The sequence below is a fragment of the Melanerpes formicivorus genome, unplaced genomic scaffold, assembly GCF_026170545.1.
Source record: "Melanerpes formicivorus ecotype bairdi unplaced genomic scaffold, bMelFor1.0.p_v2 SCAF_96, whole genome shotgun sequence".
Classification (NCBI taxonomy): domain Eukaryota; kingdom Metazoa; phylum Chordata; class Aves; order Piciformes; family Picidae; genus Melanerpes; species Melanerpes formicivorus.
The window spans coordinates 2,061,018-2,078,543 of record NW_027142448.1 but is presented as its reverse complement, the minus strand read 5'-3'; the positions used below and the strand labels follow the sequence as shown (position 1 = coordinate 2,078,543).

Genomic DNA, 17,526 nt, shown 5'->3' with positions numbered 1-17,526 from the left:
CCAAGGTTGGAAGAGACCTCGAGGATCATCGAGTCCAACCTGTCACCACAGACCTCATGACTAGACCATGGCACCAAGTGCCACATCCAATCCCCTCTTCAACACCTCCAGGGATGGGGACTCCACCACCTCCCTGGGCAGCACATTCCAATGGCAAATCACTCTTTCTGGGAAGAACTTTCTCCTCACCTCCAGCCTAAACTTCCCCTGGCACAGCTTGAGACTGTGTCCTCTTGTTCTAATGCTGGTTGCCTGGGAGAAGAGACCAACCCCTTCCCGGCTACAACCTCCCTTCAGGTAGTTGTAGAGAGCAATGAGGTCTCCCCTGAGCCTCCTCTTCTCCAGGCTAAGCAACCCCAGCTCCCTCAGCCTCTCCTCACAGGGCTGTGCTCAAGGCCTCTCCCCAGCCTTGTTGCCCTTCTCTGGACACCTTCAAGTCTCTCAATGTCCTTCTTAAACTTCGGGGCCCAGAACTGGACACAGGACTCAAGGTGTGGCCTAACCAGTGCAGTGTACAGGGGCAGAATGACCTCCCTGCTCCTGCTGGCCACACTATTCCTGATGCAGGCCATTCATGTACCCTTCAAAGTGATGGAATGCCCCAGTGAAAGCAGGAACTTCCAGTGTTACTATGTCAGATGTAGCTGCAAATCTATACAAGACTAGACTGGAATAGACTGGAATAGAATAGACTAGACTAGACTAGACTAGACTAGACTAGAATAGAATAGACCAGGTTGGAAGAGACCTTCAAGATCATCATGTCCAACCTATCACCCAATACCATCTAATCAACTAACCCATGGCACCAAGCACCCCATCAAGTCTCCTCCTGAACACCTCCAGGGATGGTGACTCCACCACCTCCCCAGGCAGCACATTCCAATGGGCAATCACTCTCTCTGTATAGAACTTCTTCCTAACCTCCAGCCTAATCCTCCCCTGGCGCAGCCTGAGACTGTGTCCTCTTGTTCTGGTGCTGGTTGCCTGGGAGAAGAGACCAACCTCTGCCTGTCTACAACCTCCCTTCAGGTAGTTGTAGAGAGCAATAAGGTCACCCCTGAGCCTCCCCCTCTCCAGGCTAAGCAACCCCAGCTCCCTCAGCCTCTCCTCACAGGGCTGTGTTCCAAACCCCTCCCCAGCCTTGTTGCCCTTCTCTGGACTCGTTCCAGCAAGTCAACCTCCTTCCTAAACTGAGGGGCCCAGAACTGGACACAGGACTCAAGGTGTGGCCTAACCAGTGCAGTGTACAGGGGCAGAATGACCTCCCTGCTCCTGCTGGCCACACTGTTCCTGATGCAGGCCAGGATGCCATAGGCCCTCTTGGCTGCCTGGGCACACTGCAGGCTCATGAAGCTGCAGCTTTTGAGAGCTGCTGGCCTTGTGAGGCTGCTGGATGCAGTTTGTGCTGTTCCATGCTCTACACACCAGAGTCAACTTCTCATACCAGATTCTGGGTTAGGAGAGAAGGTTGCTTTAACATACAGAAACTTCTTGGTGAGGCACTAAATTCAGAGGCACTCCTTAGAAACGGTGCTGTTCCTAACAGTCCTGATACATGGTATTGAGCTAGAAAAGGCTGAGAAGTGTGGAATGCCTGTCAGAAACACCATACATAGCCCTGATGGTCTAGCCTTCATTTCTCATCCTGCCAGATTTACTTAAGGTGTTTATCTTGTGTCAAAATCACCAGTGTGCTTGAGTGTAGCCACCTCTTCCATTCCTAATGACAATGGAAAACGGAAATAAACCCACAGGACATGACAGTTTGCCTCCTTCATGAGTTTTGAAGTTATCCTGTATTTAATTCCACACCTCTTGCCTCACGTGACAGAGCTCATGGCCCTGTAACCAATCCATGTGCTATTTTGAGAGAACACTATGATTGTATTTAGAAATCTGTTTCCAAATTTACCGTAACTTAGTCTCTACCCCATAAGATGAAGAATTAATTTAGCCATCTGCCATCTGTACTTGTCTTCTAATATTATTTACCAGAGGGCCACACTTCTAAAACATGATTGTCCTTTGAGCAGAAGCTTGGAAACTCAAGTAGAATCCGATTTGAGACTCTAGCCAGGACTTGAGAAACTCCTCACTGTGTGACTTAGCTCACTCCTCTTGAGACTTAAGGTGCTTGAAACAAACAGATGGGCAGTGAAGTCTAATGATAGACCATCTGTTCTACACCACAGAATGTAGGTGAGAGCACAAGGCATTTCTCCAGCTGTTCTTTGTAGCAGGGATCTTGTGAATCAAGGTGTTGCAGTTGCACCCAAAGAGTGGCTGTCAATGGCTCCATGTCCCAGTGGAGGCCAGTGACAAGCAGAGTCCCTCAGGGATCAGTCCTGGAACCTGTCTTATTCAACATCTTTGTGGGTGACATGGACAGTGGCATTGAGTGCACCCTCAGCAGGTTTGCTGATGACACCAAGCTGTGTGGTGCAGCAGACACACTGGAGGGAAGGGATCCATCCAGAGGGACCTTGACAGGCTGGAGAGGTGGGCACAAGCCAACCTCATGAAGTTCAATAAGAGCAAGGGCAGGGTCCTGCATCTGGGTCGAGGCAATCCCAGGCACAAATACAGGCTGGGCAGTGACTGGCTGGAAAGCAGCCCTGAGGAGAGAGACTTGGGGGTGCTGGTGGACAAAAAGCTCAACAGGCGCTCTCAGTGTGCACTTGCAGCCCGTAAAGCCAATCAGATCCTGGGCTGCATCAGGAGAAGTGTGGCCAGCAGGTCGAGGGAGGTGATTCTCCCCCTCTGCTCAGCTCTGGGGAGACCCCACCTGGAGTACTGCCTCCAGTTCTGGAGCCCCTATTACAAGAGGGATGTGGAGGTGCTGGAAGGTGTCCAGAGAAGGGCCAGGAGGATGAGCAGAGGGCTGGAGCACCTCTCCTGTGAGGACAGACTGAAGGAGTTGGGGCTGTTCAGTCTGCAGAAGAGAAGGCTCCCAGGTGACCTCATTGTGGCCTTCCAGTATCTGAAGGGGGCCTACAGGAAGGCTGGGGAAGGACTACTCAGGATCTCAGGGAGTGATGGGACTAGGGGGAATGGAATGAAGCTGGAGGTGGGGAGATTCAGGCTGGAGGTGAGGAGGAGGTTCTTCACCATGAGAGTGGTGAAACCCTGGAATGTGTTGTCCAGGGAGGTGGTCGAGGCCCCATCCCTGGGGGTGTTTAAGAGCAGGCTGGATGAGGCTCTGTCCAGCCTGATCTAGTGTGGGGTGTCCCTGCCCATGGCAGGGGGGTTGGAACTAGATGATCCTTGTGGTCCCTTCCAACCCTGAATGAAACTATGAAACATCTGTGACATTAAACCTACAACTATAATAACCATTAGGTCCATCCACATACCAAAGATTAGCAAAGTGTGACTTTGTCCTAAGGAAAGGCACCTCTCAGCACTTTCAATGTAATGCTTTCCTATCCTTTCAGGAGGCACTTTGCAGAGTCAATTTCAATACATTTGTCTCTTACTTCCATCTGCTCTGTTCTGAAACAGAACTGCCAATGCCCTGCCCTGGAACTTCCCCATATCCACTGCAAAATCCCCCCCTTTTATAAAAAGGAACACCACCTCAATTAGATGTCAGCATCCATAACTGCACTTTGTCACCTGTTTCTTGCTGTTGTACTCAAGCTGCACCCTAATGTGCAGTAAGCCCTCCAGAAGGCAGGCTGGTTAAAGAGCATCGCTATGTGCACTGACACACAGAGTGATCTCTCATAATGTACACTCTTTAATCTCAAGAAAACAAGTTCTGTGCCTCTGTTGGTGCTAATCTATAACCCCAAATTTATAACCCACCCCATAATCTACATTAGGCTTAGATTTAAAGTTTCTTCTGCCATTGCCATCTCCTGCATAGTACAACTGTAACTGCCTGTGTCTTACACCACAGAATAATGTGGGTGGGTGGAAGGGACCTCTGGAGGTCATCTGATTCAGCATCCTGCCCAGATAAAAGACAACTTTAAAGCTAGATCAGGCAGCTAAGAACTTTCTCCAGCTGAGTTTTGCACTCTGCAAGGTTGGAGACCCCGCAGTTCCTTTAAGCATCTGTTTCAGTGCTTAACCTCAACTTGGGGGCAGAATTATTTCCTTATATCTATCTGGAAATTTACTTGCTTACTTTGTGACCTGTCAGTAAGAAGATTCTGGCTTTCCCTGTTGCAAGAAGGGGCCGCTATACGATCAATGTGATCAGTGGAATCCAACTTTATTGAGCATCAGACACATCTTATATACAGTTTACTATAATTATGCCCACTTGGCAACATATTATTGGTTACTCTCTAAAAGGTTACATCATTGTTTTCACAACTCTGTGGAATTCTTCTATCCGGCCTAATTGCTCTCTTTCCCAGATCTCGCCTCCTCCTTATCTTGCTTGCCTCCCTTCTCAGGGGCAGCTGGACTTCAGCATACCAAGCAATCAGCACTTTCTCACAGCTCCTACTCCACCACTATATTATCAACAGAGAATTCTTCAAGGCCTGAATTGCACAGGTGTTCCTGGGACCCAAGTCCCCTCTTGCTCAAAACAAACCCCAACATTTCCCTAGCTGAATCTTGACAGTATATGGTACCCTAAATCAGTTCCACGTATTTCCAGGTCCTTTCTTGCATCTAAATTCCTTTTTAACTCTCAAACATTAAGTAACAGGTTTGCAAGCCTTTGTGATTAGTGCATTCCGTCTTGCTCTGTGGTGTTAGGTCTGCTGCAGCCAAAGTGTTACACCCATGCCTTTATCATACTGAAAACCTGCTTGCATCTTTTTGACTTTTTTAAGGTCTGGACACAGTTTCCAATCAGTTTCCTTGTATGACTGCTCAGGTGCTCTGGACAGAGGCTTTACTCTAAAGCAAACAATAGAGCATCAGATTTCAGACCAGCACTCTGTTTGCACAGTATTTTTACTATTGCCATAGGGAGAACATGGTAATTGTACTGTAAGCTATAGCTGTCTGTAAAGGACAATGAGTTTCCTGCTGCTAACAAATGGACAGGTTTGTCTGTGACAAGTTGATCTTACATTCCAGGCACTCCATGTAGAAAGTGCAGAGCAGTGTTTGACTGGTGTGGCTGAAAAAGGAGTAGCTTCAAAGCAAGCAGTTTTAAGAATCACTTCCTCTTCACAATTTTCTTACAGTCTGGGTAGATTTGCAGTTTGGGAGTTTAGAAAGAGTTGAAGTTTCCTTGAACTCATAGTTATCTGCAAATTAAAATCAGTTGAACCCGATCTTTATCAAGCAGATAGTAGGCTTATAGTTTCATAGTTTCATAGTTTCATTCAGGGTTGGAAGGGACCACAAGGATCATCTAGTTCCAACCCCCCTGCCATGGGCAGGGACACCCCACACTAGATCAGGCTGGACAGAGCCTCATTATAGCTGCTGAGGAGCTGGCTATTTCATCCTGATTTTGAGAAACACCACAACATAAAGCCTCCCCTGGGAAAAACAATATCCACAGCAAAAGCAAACATTCTTTACTGGTGTCAGAGGGCCCTTCTTCCTGAAAACAGGTACCTAATGCACACATATGTAACATCTGTGTTTCCAGTTAGTAGCATCTGTCTGCAGCTGATTGGCACCTGGAACGTGCACTGCTTGTGAACTTCATGTGCTTAGCATAAATCATTTTTTTCCATTAGTAAGGGAGGATAGAAGACTTTTTTCCTGCAAGTATATGCTCTTCATCCACCCACCTCCCAGCCTAGCTATAAGCTCTTCCTATACCTTCATTACTGATCATACATTCTGGTTGCTCAAGGATATGGCGTAATACTGTCCCTAGAAGAGTTAGATAATGATTGGACTTGATGATCTTGAAGGTCTTTTCCAACCATAGTGATTCTGTGATTCCAGTGGTCTGAAGATTACACATTACATGTGTAACACAAGCCAGCTAGATTAATAAATCTAGAGTGAGTAGAAAGAATGACAGCTGAAATCTGGTAGCTTCAATCTCAGTGGATGGGTGGATGGGTTCCATGGCAGGACCATTCAGTGGATGCAGAACTGGCTTGAAGGCCACACCCAAAGGGTGGATGTCAATGGTCCATGGCCAAGTGGAGGCCAGGGACAAGTGGAGTCCCTCAGGGATCAGCACAGGGACCAGGCTGGTTTAACATCCCTGTGGGTGCCATGGACAGTGGCATTGAGTGCACCCTCAGCAGGTTTGCTGATGACACCAAGCTGTGTGGTGCAGCTGACAGCTGGAGGGAAGGGAGGGACCTGGACAGGCTGGAGAGGTGGGTACAAGCCAACCTCATGAGCTTCAACAAGACCAAGGGTAAGGTCCTGCATCTGGGTCAGGGCAATCCCAAGCACTGATATAGGCTGGGCAGGGACTGGCTTGAGAGCAGCCCTGAAGAAAAGGAGCTGGGGGTGCTGGTGAATGAGAAGCTCAACAGGAGCCAGCAGTGAGCACTTACAGCCCAGAAAGCCAATCAGATCCTGGGCTGCATCAAGAGAAGCATAGCCAGCAGGTCGAGGGAGGTGATTCTCCCTCTCTATTCCACCCTGGTGAGACCCCACCTGGAGTACTGCATCCAGTTCTGGAGCCACTATTGCAGGAAAGCTATGGACATGTGAAATGTCCTGTGTTCTGGTTTGTACCTGTTGCTCCATGTCCTGTCATTGGACATCACTGAGAAAGGCCTGGCTGTTCTCAGAGCCTCCCTACACTCACCCTTTACATATTTATAAACATGAATGAGGTCACCTCTCAGTGTCCTCTTCTCCAAGCTGAAGAGCCCCAGCTCCTTCAGCCTCTCCTCATAAAGGAAATGTTTCACTCCCTTAATTATCTTTGTGGCTCTGTGCTGGACTCTTTCAAGCAGTTCCCTGTCCTTCTTGAACTGAGGAGCCCAGAACTGGACACAATATTCCAGATGCAGCCCCATGGGGTCAGAGTAGAGAGGGAGGAGAACCTCTCTTGACCTACTAACCACACCCCTTCTAATACACACTAGGATGGCATCGGTCTTTTTGGCCATGAGGACACATTGCTGGCTCATGGTCATTGTTCTGCCCACCAGGACCCCCAGGTCCTTTTCTCCTGTGCTGCTCTCCAACACGTCCATAGGGTTGTTCTTTCCCAGATGCAAGACTATGCTTGTCCTTGTTCTATGTCATTCATTTCTCCCCACCCAACTCTCCAGCCTGTCTAGGTCTCTCTGAATGGCAGCACAGCCATCAGGTATGTCAGCCACTCCTCCTAGTGTTGCGTCATCAGCAAACTTGCTGACACTGCACTCTGTGCCCTCATCCAGGTCAGTGATTAATCTATTGAATAGTACTGGTCCCAGGATTGACCCCTGAGGGACTCCACTACATACAGGCCTCCAACTAGACTCTGTCCCATTGACCACAACTATCTGACTTCTTTCTTTCAACCAGTTCACAATCCCCCTCACTGTCCAATCATCCAGACCACACTTCCTCATATTGGCTGCAAGGATGCCGTGGGAGACAGTGTCAAATGCTTTCCTGAAATCAAGATAAACCACATCCACTGCTCTGCCATCATCTGTCCACCTGGTTATGTCCTCATAAAAGGCTGTCAGGTTGGTTGAACATGACTTTCCCTTGGCAAAACTGTGTTGACTGCTTTCAGTGTCCTTCTTGATAATCCCAGAGACAGCACCAAGGGTAAGTTGTACCATCACCTTTCCAGGGATGGAGGTGAGGCTGACAGGTCTGTAGTTACCCAGGTCTTCCTCCTTGCCCTTTTTGAAGACTGGGTGACATTTGCTTTCCTTCAGTCCTCAGGCACCCCTCCTGTTCCCCATGGCTTACCAAAGATGTGGGAGAGTGACCTAGCAATGACTTCCACCAGCTCCCTCAACACCTGCAGGTGCATCCCATCAAGACCATGGATGTCCAGATTGCTAAACCAATCCCTAAGCCAGTCCTCATCAACCAAGGCAAACAACTCCTTTCTGACTTGCTCTGGGCCCTCAGTGATCTGGGGCTCCTGAGGACAGTCTCAACCAGTACAGACAGAGAAAAGAAGGCATTCCTTAGCTCTGCCTTCTTTTCGTCCTCTGTCACCAGGGCATGCAGCTCAGCCAGCAGCGGGCCTGCCTTGACTCTAGTGTCGGTTTTGTCTGCAGCGTATTTAAAGAAGCCCTTTTTGTCCTTAATCTCTCTTGCAAAGCTTAATTCCAAGGAGGCCTTAGTTTTCCTGGTTGCCTGCCTACATCCTCTTGACAGCAGTTTTACATTCCTCCCAATTGGCCAGCTCCTTCTTCCATGACCTGTAGACTCTCTTACTCCACTTGACTTTAACCAGCAGTTCCCTGTTTAACCATGCAGGTCTCCAGGCTCCCTTTCTTGATTACCTGTCCACTGGGATGCTCTGATCTTGATCTTGAAGAAGTGGTCCTTGAATGTTAATCAACTGTCTTGGCCCCCTTTACCTTCTAGTTCCCTCTCCCATAGGATTTCACCCACAAATTGCTTGAAAAAGCCAAAGTTTGCCCTGCTGAAGTCCAGGGTTCTGATCCTGCTTGGTATTCTGTTACTACTGCACAAGATCTTGAACTCTGTCATCTCATGGTCACTGCAGCCAAGGCTACCTTCACTGCTTCAAGCAGACCCTCCTTGTTAGGCTTTCTGGTCTTCATTTATACTGGAACACTGGCCCACTGGTGCAAAACCAGCTACAACCCCATCCCTCATATCTTGGTTAAAGCTCTGTGAATGAGCTCTGCATTTTCTTGCTCTAGAACCTTGCAAAATATGCCTTTCCCACGTATTACTGCTAGGCATGTCATTCTTGTACTTTGGGGCCCAAAACTGAACAAAGTATTTGAGGTTCGACCTCACCAGTGTTGAGCACCAGGTCATGATCATTTCCTTGCTCCTGCAAGGAAATGGATCACAATATTCCTGATACAGGCCAGGATGCTGTTGTCCTTGGCCTGAACTCACTGTTGGCTCATGTTCAGATGGCTGTCAACACCCCCAGGTCCTTTTCCACTAGGAAGCTTTCTGGTCACTGCCCCAAGCCTGTAGCATTGCATGGAAGTTAGTGTAATCCAAGTGCAGGACCTGACACTTGGCTTCATTAAGCCTCATTGCAGATCTCTTTGCAGAGCCTTCCAACCCTCAAGCAGATCAACACTCTCATCCAATTTAGTGTCATCTGCAAACTTACTGAGGTGCTCTCAATTTCCTCATCCAGGTCACTGATAAAGATATTAAAGAGAACTGGCCCCAATACTGAGCCCTGGGGAACACAACTAGTGACTGGCTGCCAGCTGGATTTAACTCCACCACCACTCTTTGGGCCCATCCAAGTGTCATGGTTTAGAGCAGGACAGATTGCTCTAATGCTGCTGGGGCAAAGGAATACTGTTTTACACACAGGACTGGAGTATTGGGAAGTTTAAGTGAAAAACCTCTTCATAAGCTACAGTAGTGCAATGTTACAGTGCATAGTGGTGAGCATAGCAAATCCTGTAAAATACAGAGGGATGGCTTCAACATAGAGTCATAGAATCAATAAGGATGGAAAAGACCTCAAAGATCATCAAGTTCAACCTATCACCCAAGACATCATGACTACTAAACCATGGCTTCAAGTGCCACATCCAGTCCCCTCTTGAACACCTCCAGGGATGGGGACTCCACCACCTCCTGGGCAGCACATTCCAATGACGAATGACTCTCTCTGTGAAGAACTTTCTCCTCACCTCCAGTCTAAACCTCCCCTGGCACAGCTTGAGACTCTGTCCTCTTGTTCTGGTGCTGGCTGCCTGGGAGAAGAGACCAACCCCCACCTGGCTACAACCTCCCTTCAGGTAGTTGTAGACAGCAATAATGTCTCCCCTGAGCCTCCTCTTCTCCAGGCTAAGCAACCCCAGCTCCCTCAGCCTCTCCTCACAGGGCTGTGCTCCAGACCCCTCCCCAGCTTTGTTGCCCTTCTCTGGACACATTCAAGTATCTCAATGTCCTTCTTAAATTGAGGGACCCAGAACTGAAGCTCATTAAGCCAAAAAACTTCACACAAAACCTCCACCAAAAACTCAGTAGTCCTCTTCTCCCCACTTGGGCTTTAACATACACCCCAGGGCTCTTCCTTCCCTCGCCACCCCTCTTTGCTAGGCTGCATTTAGGCTGGCCAGGCCTGAAACTGCATCCCCTTGTCCCCAGGCCAAATTGCACAGTAAAAATTAGTCAGGTATTGGAGGCCACAGATAGGACTGTTACCATCCTCCTCCCACACCAGATTGGGTGGCTCACTGTGTCCAAGAAGGAGAAAGGGAAAACAGACAATAACTTTGCAGTCAGATGTATAGAGAGGCAGGATTTATGGAAGGAAATACAAAGATGACACCTTCCAGTATACCTCCTGGACATTCTCTACCTTCTGGAGGTCTGCTTTGTGGTGGTTCTTGAAGTCACCTAGCCTACACTGGGACACCAAGCCATAAGCAGAAGGAGTGGATGACCTTCAAAGGTCTTTTCCAACCTAAAGCATTCTATGATAAAGGACTCAAGGGAGGTTTTAGCCTGTACTGTTTTGTAATGAATCGAAAGAAGCTGCTTTAGAAATTACAATTAATTTTGGCAGGAGGATAGCAAGTACCTCTTATATTTGGCTATGTGGCAGGAATCAACTGCATTATTGAAACTACTATAGTGACCACAGGTCAGGTGGTAATTGCTTGCATGCTACAGCTGTAGATTATTAAATTCAGGCTGATGAAACAGGTGCCTTGTATGTTCTGTGCTGGTAGTTCTGACACAGAAAGCTCTCTAGCCCAAGGAATAAGTATAGTCCACATTTAGACACCATAAACCCATTTGTTAAAAAACAAGAGAATGGCCTATTGGAGCAGGTTAAACTATAATTCCATTCTTAAGGAGTGTAGCTCCGTAATGAAAGGGTAAGCAGGCAGAAGATACTGTTAACCAGGCAGGAAATACTGTTAACCTCCTCAGTGCCATAAGAATAGAATAGAATAGAATAGAATAGAATAGAATAGAATAGAATAGAATAGAATAGAATAGAATAGAATAGAATAGAATAGAATAGAATAGACCAGACCAGGTTGGAAGAGACCTTCAAGATCATCATGTCCAACCTATCACCCAACACCACCTAATCAACTAACCCATGGCACCAAGCACCCTATCAAGTCTCCTCCTGAACACCTCCAATGATGGTGACTCCACCACCTCCCCAGGCAGCACATTCCAATGGGCAATCACTCTCTCTGTGTAAAACTTCCTCCTAACCTCCAGCCTAAACCTCCCCTGGTGCAGCCTGAGACTGTGTCCTCTTGTTCTGGTGCTGCTTCCCTGGGAGAAGAGACCAAACTCTGACTGCCTACAACCTCCCTTCAGGTAGTTGTAGAGAGCCATAAGGTCTCCCCTGAGTCTCCTCTTCTCCGGGCTAAGCAACCCCAGCTCCCTCAGCCTCTCCTCATAGGGTTTGTGTTCCAAGCCCCTCACCAACTGTGTTGCCCTCATAAATCTCTAGGAATTTTCAAGGAGAAAGCACTGCAGCTTGAACTACAGTTGTATGAGGACTGGAATGGCAAACTCCAGTCCTGTGTCTCTGTAGTAATATCAAGAAACATGAAACTGAAGTTTGTTTTTACCCTGTGGATCTCATCTTTTTCCACAGAACTCCTGAAATCCAAATTGTGCACATTTCACCATCTTGCTGCTCTGGTGGCAGATGGATCTACCTGAGAGGCTTACATTTTCAGAACAGTCTGTGCTTTCTGAATGCCCAAATTGCTTTTATATTGTGGGGACTGTACACCTAGATACCCTCATAAGTCCTTGCTGACTTGGGTCCTGTTTTCCAGAAAGAATTTCAGCCATTTGCACTGCTGCACATGGGCAGCTCCACCTGTCTGAGATTCATGTGTGTGGTTGGAAACCTGTGCCAGGATGTTCAGATGTGAGATTTGAGAAGCAAGTAAGGGTTGTGAAGCTTGTCTTTTTGTAAGAATCCAAAGACTTGAATCAAGTGCTCCTGTGTCAATACCTGTGCTACATCTGCAATCTACCAACCTTGCCTACAGAGAGGAAAAACCTTATTTGTTTTTTTAATGTAATTTCCTTTGACTTTAATGTTGAAACAGTACAGAGCAAGAGGAGGTAAGTCCCATAGCAGTGGTAGAAAATAATCATTTCTCAGATCTTCAGACTCTCCAACTCTCTCAGTAGCTAATGGGAGATGGAAAAATAGAGGGCTGCACATTGCAGCACAGTGATCAGCGGATTATGAGACAGCTTTAAAACTTAATCTGTATCAGCAGCAATCAGTGTTCTGGAATGGTGTGCAGCTGGCTTCAACCTGTATCTGTAATAAAGGATTTATTCAGATATAATTTGTTAGATTCTTTTAATTGATATGAGGTTTACCCCCAGTTCAGCTGCTTTCCCTTTTCAGGAGTTACTCAAAAGATTAATTGTTTCTGAAAGGTAGGATATATCACAGTCTCACAGAATGACCAAGGTTGGAAGAGACCTCAAACATCATCAAGTCCAACCTGTCACCACAGACCTCATGAATAGACCATGGCACCAAGTGCCACATCCAGTCCCCACTTGAGCACCTCCAGGGATGGGGACTCCACCACCTCCCTGGGCAGCACATTCCAATGATGAATGACTCTTTCAGTGAAGAACTTTCTCCTCACCTCCAGCCTAAACTATCCCCGTCACAGCTTAAGACTGTGTCCTCTTGTTCTGGTGCTGGTTGCCTGGGAGAAGAGACCAACTCCCTCCTGGCTACAACCTCCCTTCAGGTAGTTGTAGAGAGCAATGAGGTCTCCCCTGAGCCTCCTCTTCTCCAGGCTAAGCAACCCCAGCTCCCTCAGCCTTTCCTCACAGGGCTGTGCTCCAGACCCCTCCCCAGCCTTGTTGCCCTTCTCTGGACATGTTCAAATGTCTCGATGTCCTTCCTAAACTGAGGGGCCCAGAACTGGACACAGGACTCAAGGTGTGGCCTAACTAATGCAGAGTACAGGGCACAATGACTTCCCTGCTCCTGCTGGCCACACTGTTCCTGATGCAGGCCAGGATGCCATTGGTCTTCTTGGCAACCTGGGCACACTGCTGGCTCATTTTTAGGCAGCTGTCAATCAGCACCCCCAGGTCCCTCTCTGTTTGGCAGCTCTCCAGCCACTCTGACCCCAGCCTGTAGCTCTGCCTGGGGTTGCTGTGGCCAAAGTGCAGCCCCTGGCACTTGGACTTGTTGAATGCCATCCTGTTAGACTCTGCCCATCTGTCCAGTCGGTTGAGCCTTTCAACCCTCTAACTGACCAACATCTGCCCCCAACTTGGTGTCATCTGCAGATTTGCTGATGACTGACTCAATGCCCTCATCCAGATCATCAGTGAAGATATTGAACAGGATGGGGCCCAGCACTGATCCCTGGGGGACACCATATATATGTGCTAAGCTTGTAAATCATATCAAGGATTCTCTTCAGTTCTGGAAAGAATACAGGAAGCTGTCTTTTCCTTGATATCTCTTCTCTTGAAGGTTTGTCTCCTACAGCAAGTGTACCATATTCCTACAAGCTTAGTTGGTTTCAGTTTTACAGTCCCAGAGATTTTGTTATGGAATATAGTTCCTTAATTTATAAACAATATGCAAGTATTAATAAAAACATCAATAACCTTTTATTAATGTGAAAGATTGCCAAAACCTATCAAAAAGGTTTGATGTGTGGTTAGAATATATTTACAATGGGAATGTGCAGGATTCAGGCAACCATAACAATGTCAACAATTTTATGCAAACCAGGAGGAAAGAACGGAAAGAGAAAATCCCCAGGAGCGAAATGGCTCTCGACCACAGGGGCAGACTCGACAGGCCACCGTTAAAGAGGCAATGATTTAACTACTCACAGCTGGTTCCACCCAAGTGGGAGTGCTGCTGTGTGTATCTGGTAACGCTTTGGGGCACTCTCATGCGCCAGGCACGGCAGGTTGCTGGCAGCAATGCCACACGGTCGTCGATGGCTGTCTGGCCCCAGCACATGGCGGGTGGTTTTCAACATGTTCTTTGCCATGGGCACTTGCTTTGTCCTGGGGAAACTGAGGCACAGCAAAATCCTGGTTGCAAGGGGAAGCAGGCTTGGCTCTGACTCCTAAGCTCATGGCTTCTCTGGTAGCTTGCAGTGTAGGCTCCTGCCATTATCCCAGGCTCTGGGTCAAGCACTGGAGGCAATGAACTCAAGGCAACTTCAAGCAGGCTTAAGCAAGGCAAGGCAACTAGAGATCAGCCTGTATATAAATCCTGCCTGAGATTCAAGTGGGCCAATAGGGCAACTGAAGCCAGCACATAGTTACCCAATGAAAAGGGCTCTGCCAGGCTGTGGCCATCAAAGGCAGAACCATAGGCCTGGTCAGGCAGGAGCAGTGAGCCCCACATGTGCCCGTACCCCAGATACAGGTTGTTTGCCAGACACACTTGGTCCTGTCCCCTTTGTTCCTTTTCCTGTGTTCCCCTGGCTTTCTGCAGGAAGGAGGGGGGGAGTGGGACCATGTCTAGACACATTAGGGTCTGTCTAGGTTTGTGCTGGGCCTGTTTGGCCCTACCATGACAGATGCAGACTTTATTGTGTCTGATAGAAATACTAGCTTTCATTACATCTGTGTATTTTGCAGTTGTCCACTATGTTTATTTTCCTCAGATATATTGTTGGCATAGGACTTGAGTTACTCTTAACTGAAGTTGTTCACAATGTCTATGGTAGATGTGTGACAGGGGGTTCCTGAGCACTGCTCACAACATTATCCTTGCAATCGTGACCGTGAGGTGAGGTTTGAGAACGGCAGTGTCATACGCAGGTACTGAGCTGCGGGTGTTGCAGATGCTGCAAGAAAACACTTTGCTATAATTTGAAAGGTCTGTATTGCATTAATATACCTACAGCAGACATGAAGCAGCTGATTTAGGGTCCCTGTGACAGGGTGCTGCTGGCTGAACTGCTGGAACGAGTCCAGAGAAGGGCAACAAAGTTGGTGAGGGGTTTGGAACACAGCCCTGTGAGGAGAGGCTGAGGGAGCTGGGGTTGCTTAGCCTGGAGAAGAGGAGACTCAGGGGTGACCTTCTTGCTCTCTACAACTACCTGAAAAGAGGTTGTAGACAGGCGGATGATGGTCTCTTCTCCCAGGCAGCCAGCACCAGAACAAGAGGACACAATCTCAGGCTGCACCAGGGGAGGTTTAGGTTGGAGGTTAGGAAGAAGTTCTACACAGAGAGAGTGATTGCCCATTGGAATGTGCTGCCCAGGGAGGTGGTGGAGTCACCATCATTGGAGGTGTTCAGGAGGAGACTTGCTGGGGTGCTTGGTGCCATGGGTTAGTTGTTTAAGTGGTGTTGGATTGGTTGATGGGTTGGACGTGATGATCTTGAAGGTCTCTTCCAACCTGGTTTGGTTTGGTTTATGCAGTTTTCTATCACCCCTTCTGCATGAGGCTGCTGTGATACGCACAGTACAGGTGTTACAGAAACACAATCCACTAGTATTCATTTTTCAGAGGCAGAACAAAGAATCCATCAGAAGATGACACATTTACACCTCCAAATGAACAATGTAAAAACTGCATGGGATTTCTTTTCCTTTTTTTTTGGGGGGGGGAGGGCTTGGTGAGGGTTTGTTGGGTTGGGTTTTTTGTTGGTTTTTGGGTTTTTTTGTAATTCAGGTAAAGTTAAGTAGGCTAATTAATGCTATTCAGAGAGAGTACATTTTGTGAAAGTATCTAGGCACATCTGGCCTCCACTGGGAAAGTACTAAACCTGAAAACAAAACGTGGAAGAGGAGGTGACATACTGTAAGTAGGACTGACCTTCAGAGTACGTGGTGTGGTTGTTGACCCAGAATTTGCAGGTGACAGTGCACGTATGAAGCTGTAGTGTCTTGCTCAGTCGCAGTCTTTGGTGTTTTGCTTCATGATGGATGTGAGCATTCTTACTCTGTTGAAATTTGGGTGTTGAAAATTAAGACAGAAGGAAAAAATGAAGAGCAGTGGGCAGGGGCTGTTGGTAGCACATGACTCCTGCATCTGGCAACAGTAGGAAACTAAAGATCACATACTTCATGCACCTTCCTACACTGCTCCCTGGACATGCTGAGAGACCTTCAGACAGTATCAGGGACTTTCAGATATTGTGAGCATTCTGAGACCTACCTCATAAATACAGCTGGATATATTGCCTTACAATTAAGAATTGACTGTGGATCCTCTCCTTCTTGGCAACACTGTGTTAAAGAATCCTTTGATGATTTGTTCTTGGCAGTGTAACTGTTTACAACTTATGTCTCAAAGCTATGGTAGTTTGAGAGAAAATGACAATGGAGAAGAAAACCTAGGTCTTACCTGCCTTGTGTCAATGTTTGGAGTCACCTCCTTCAGCCAACATCAATAATTTGCCATCAGTTTGCACTGATGGAGCTATCTGCAGGGGAACAAAAAGGAAAGAGACTGTAAGGTTTTTTCCCAAGAGAGGTCAAATAAGTTAGAGTAAGGAACAGAGAGCAACCTAAATTTTGCTCAGCAAGTTCACCATGAGCCAGCAATGTGCCCTCATGGCCAAGGCCAATGGTATTCTGCAGCATGTTAAGAATGTGGCCAGCAGTCTAGGAAGGTTCTCCTCCCCTTCTACTCTGCCCTGGTTGAGGACACATCTGGAGTTCTGGGTCCAGTTCTGGACTCTCCAGTTCAAGAGGGACAGGAATAGAGTCCAGTGGAGGGCCACAAAGATGATTAAGGTACTGGAGCATCTCTGTTACCAGGAAAGGCTGAGTGATCTGAATCTATTTAATGTGGAGAACAGCAGACTGTGATGGGAGCTTATCAATACATATAAATATGTAAAGGGTGGAGGTCATGAGGATGGGAGTGGGCTTTTCTCAGTGGTGGCCAGTGATAGGATAAAGGACAAGGGATACAAACAAGAACACAGGAGGTTTCACTTGAACTTAAGGAGAATATTCTTTAATTTGAGGGAGCCAGAGTACAGAATAGCTGGCACAGAGAGGTTGTCAAGTCTCTTTCTCTGGAGACTCAAAACCTGCCTGGATGCATTCCTGTGCAACCTGATCTAGGTGTACCCATGTTACCAAGAAAGTTGGACTAGATGATATCCAGAGATACCTGCCAACCCCTCTACCATTCTGTGATTCTATGATAAGTGTCTTTGATTTTGCTATTTCATAGCTAATTGTAATAATGCTATGCTAGAGAGAGAAATGTTTTCTTTTAATGATGCCTCTTGACATGATTCCATATTCTCCTAGGTTTGCACCAGCCCAGCCCAGCCTCCTCATCCTGCTGTTGTTCCAAAGCCAGTTCAATCTGTCATACATGTCCCATTGCAACCAAGCTGCCCAGGCCGAGGCAAGATGGCAAAACTCATCAATCCAGAAGAGATGACATCCAGAGATTATTACTTTGATTCCTATGCTCACTTTGGAATTCATGAGGTAATGTTTATTCCTATTTCAGCAGTTATTAGATCATCATCATCATGTG

General features: G+C 47.3%; 1 protein-coding gene across 2 annotated transcripts in view; it reads left to right on the top strand.

The window, feature by feature from the left end:
• Positions 1–17,526, top strand: part of PRMT8 (protein arginine methyltransferase 8) — an 88,927-nt gene that overhangs the window by 28,851 nt on the left and 42,550 nt on the right. For both annotated transcript variants that reach the window (XM_068166044.1, XM_068166043.1), the window contains exon 2: positions 17,292–17,477. In XM_068166044.1, coding sequence (XP_068022145.1) covers positions 17,292–17,477 — 186 coding nt within the window. The remainder of the gene's footprint in view (positions 1–17,291; positions 17,478–17,526) is intronic.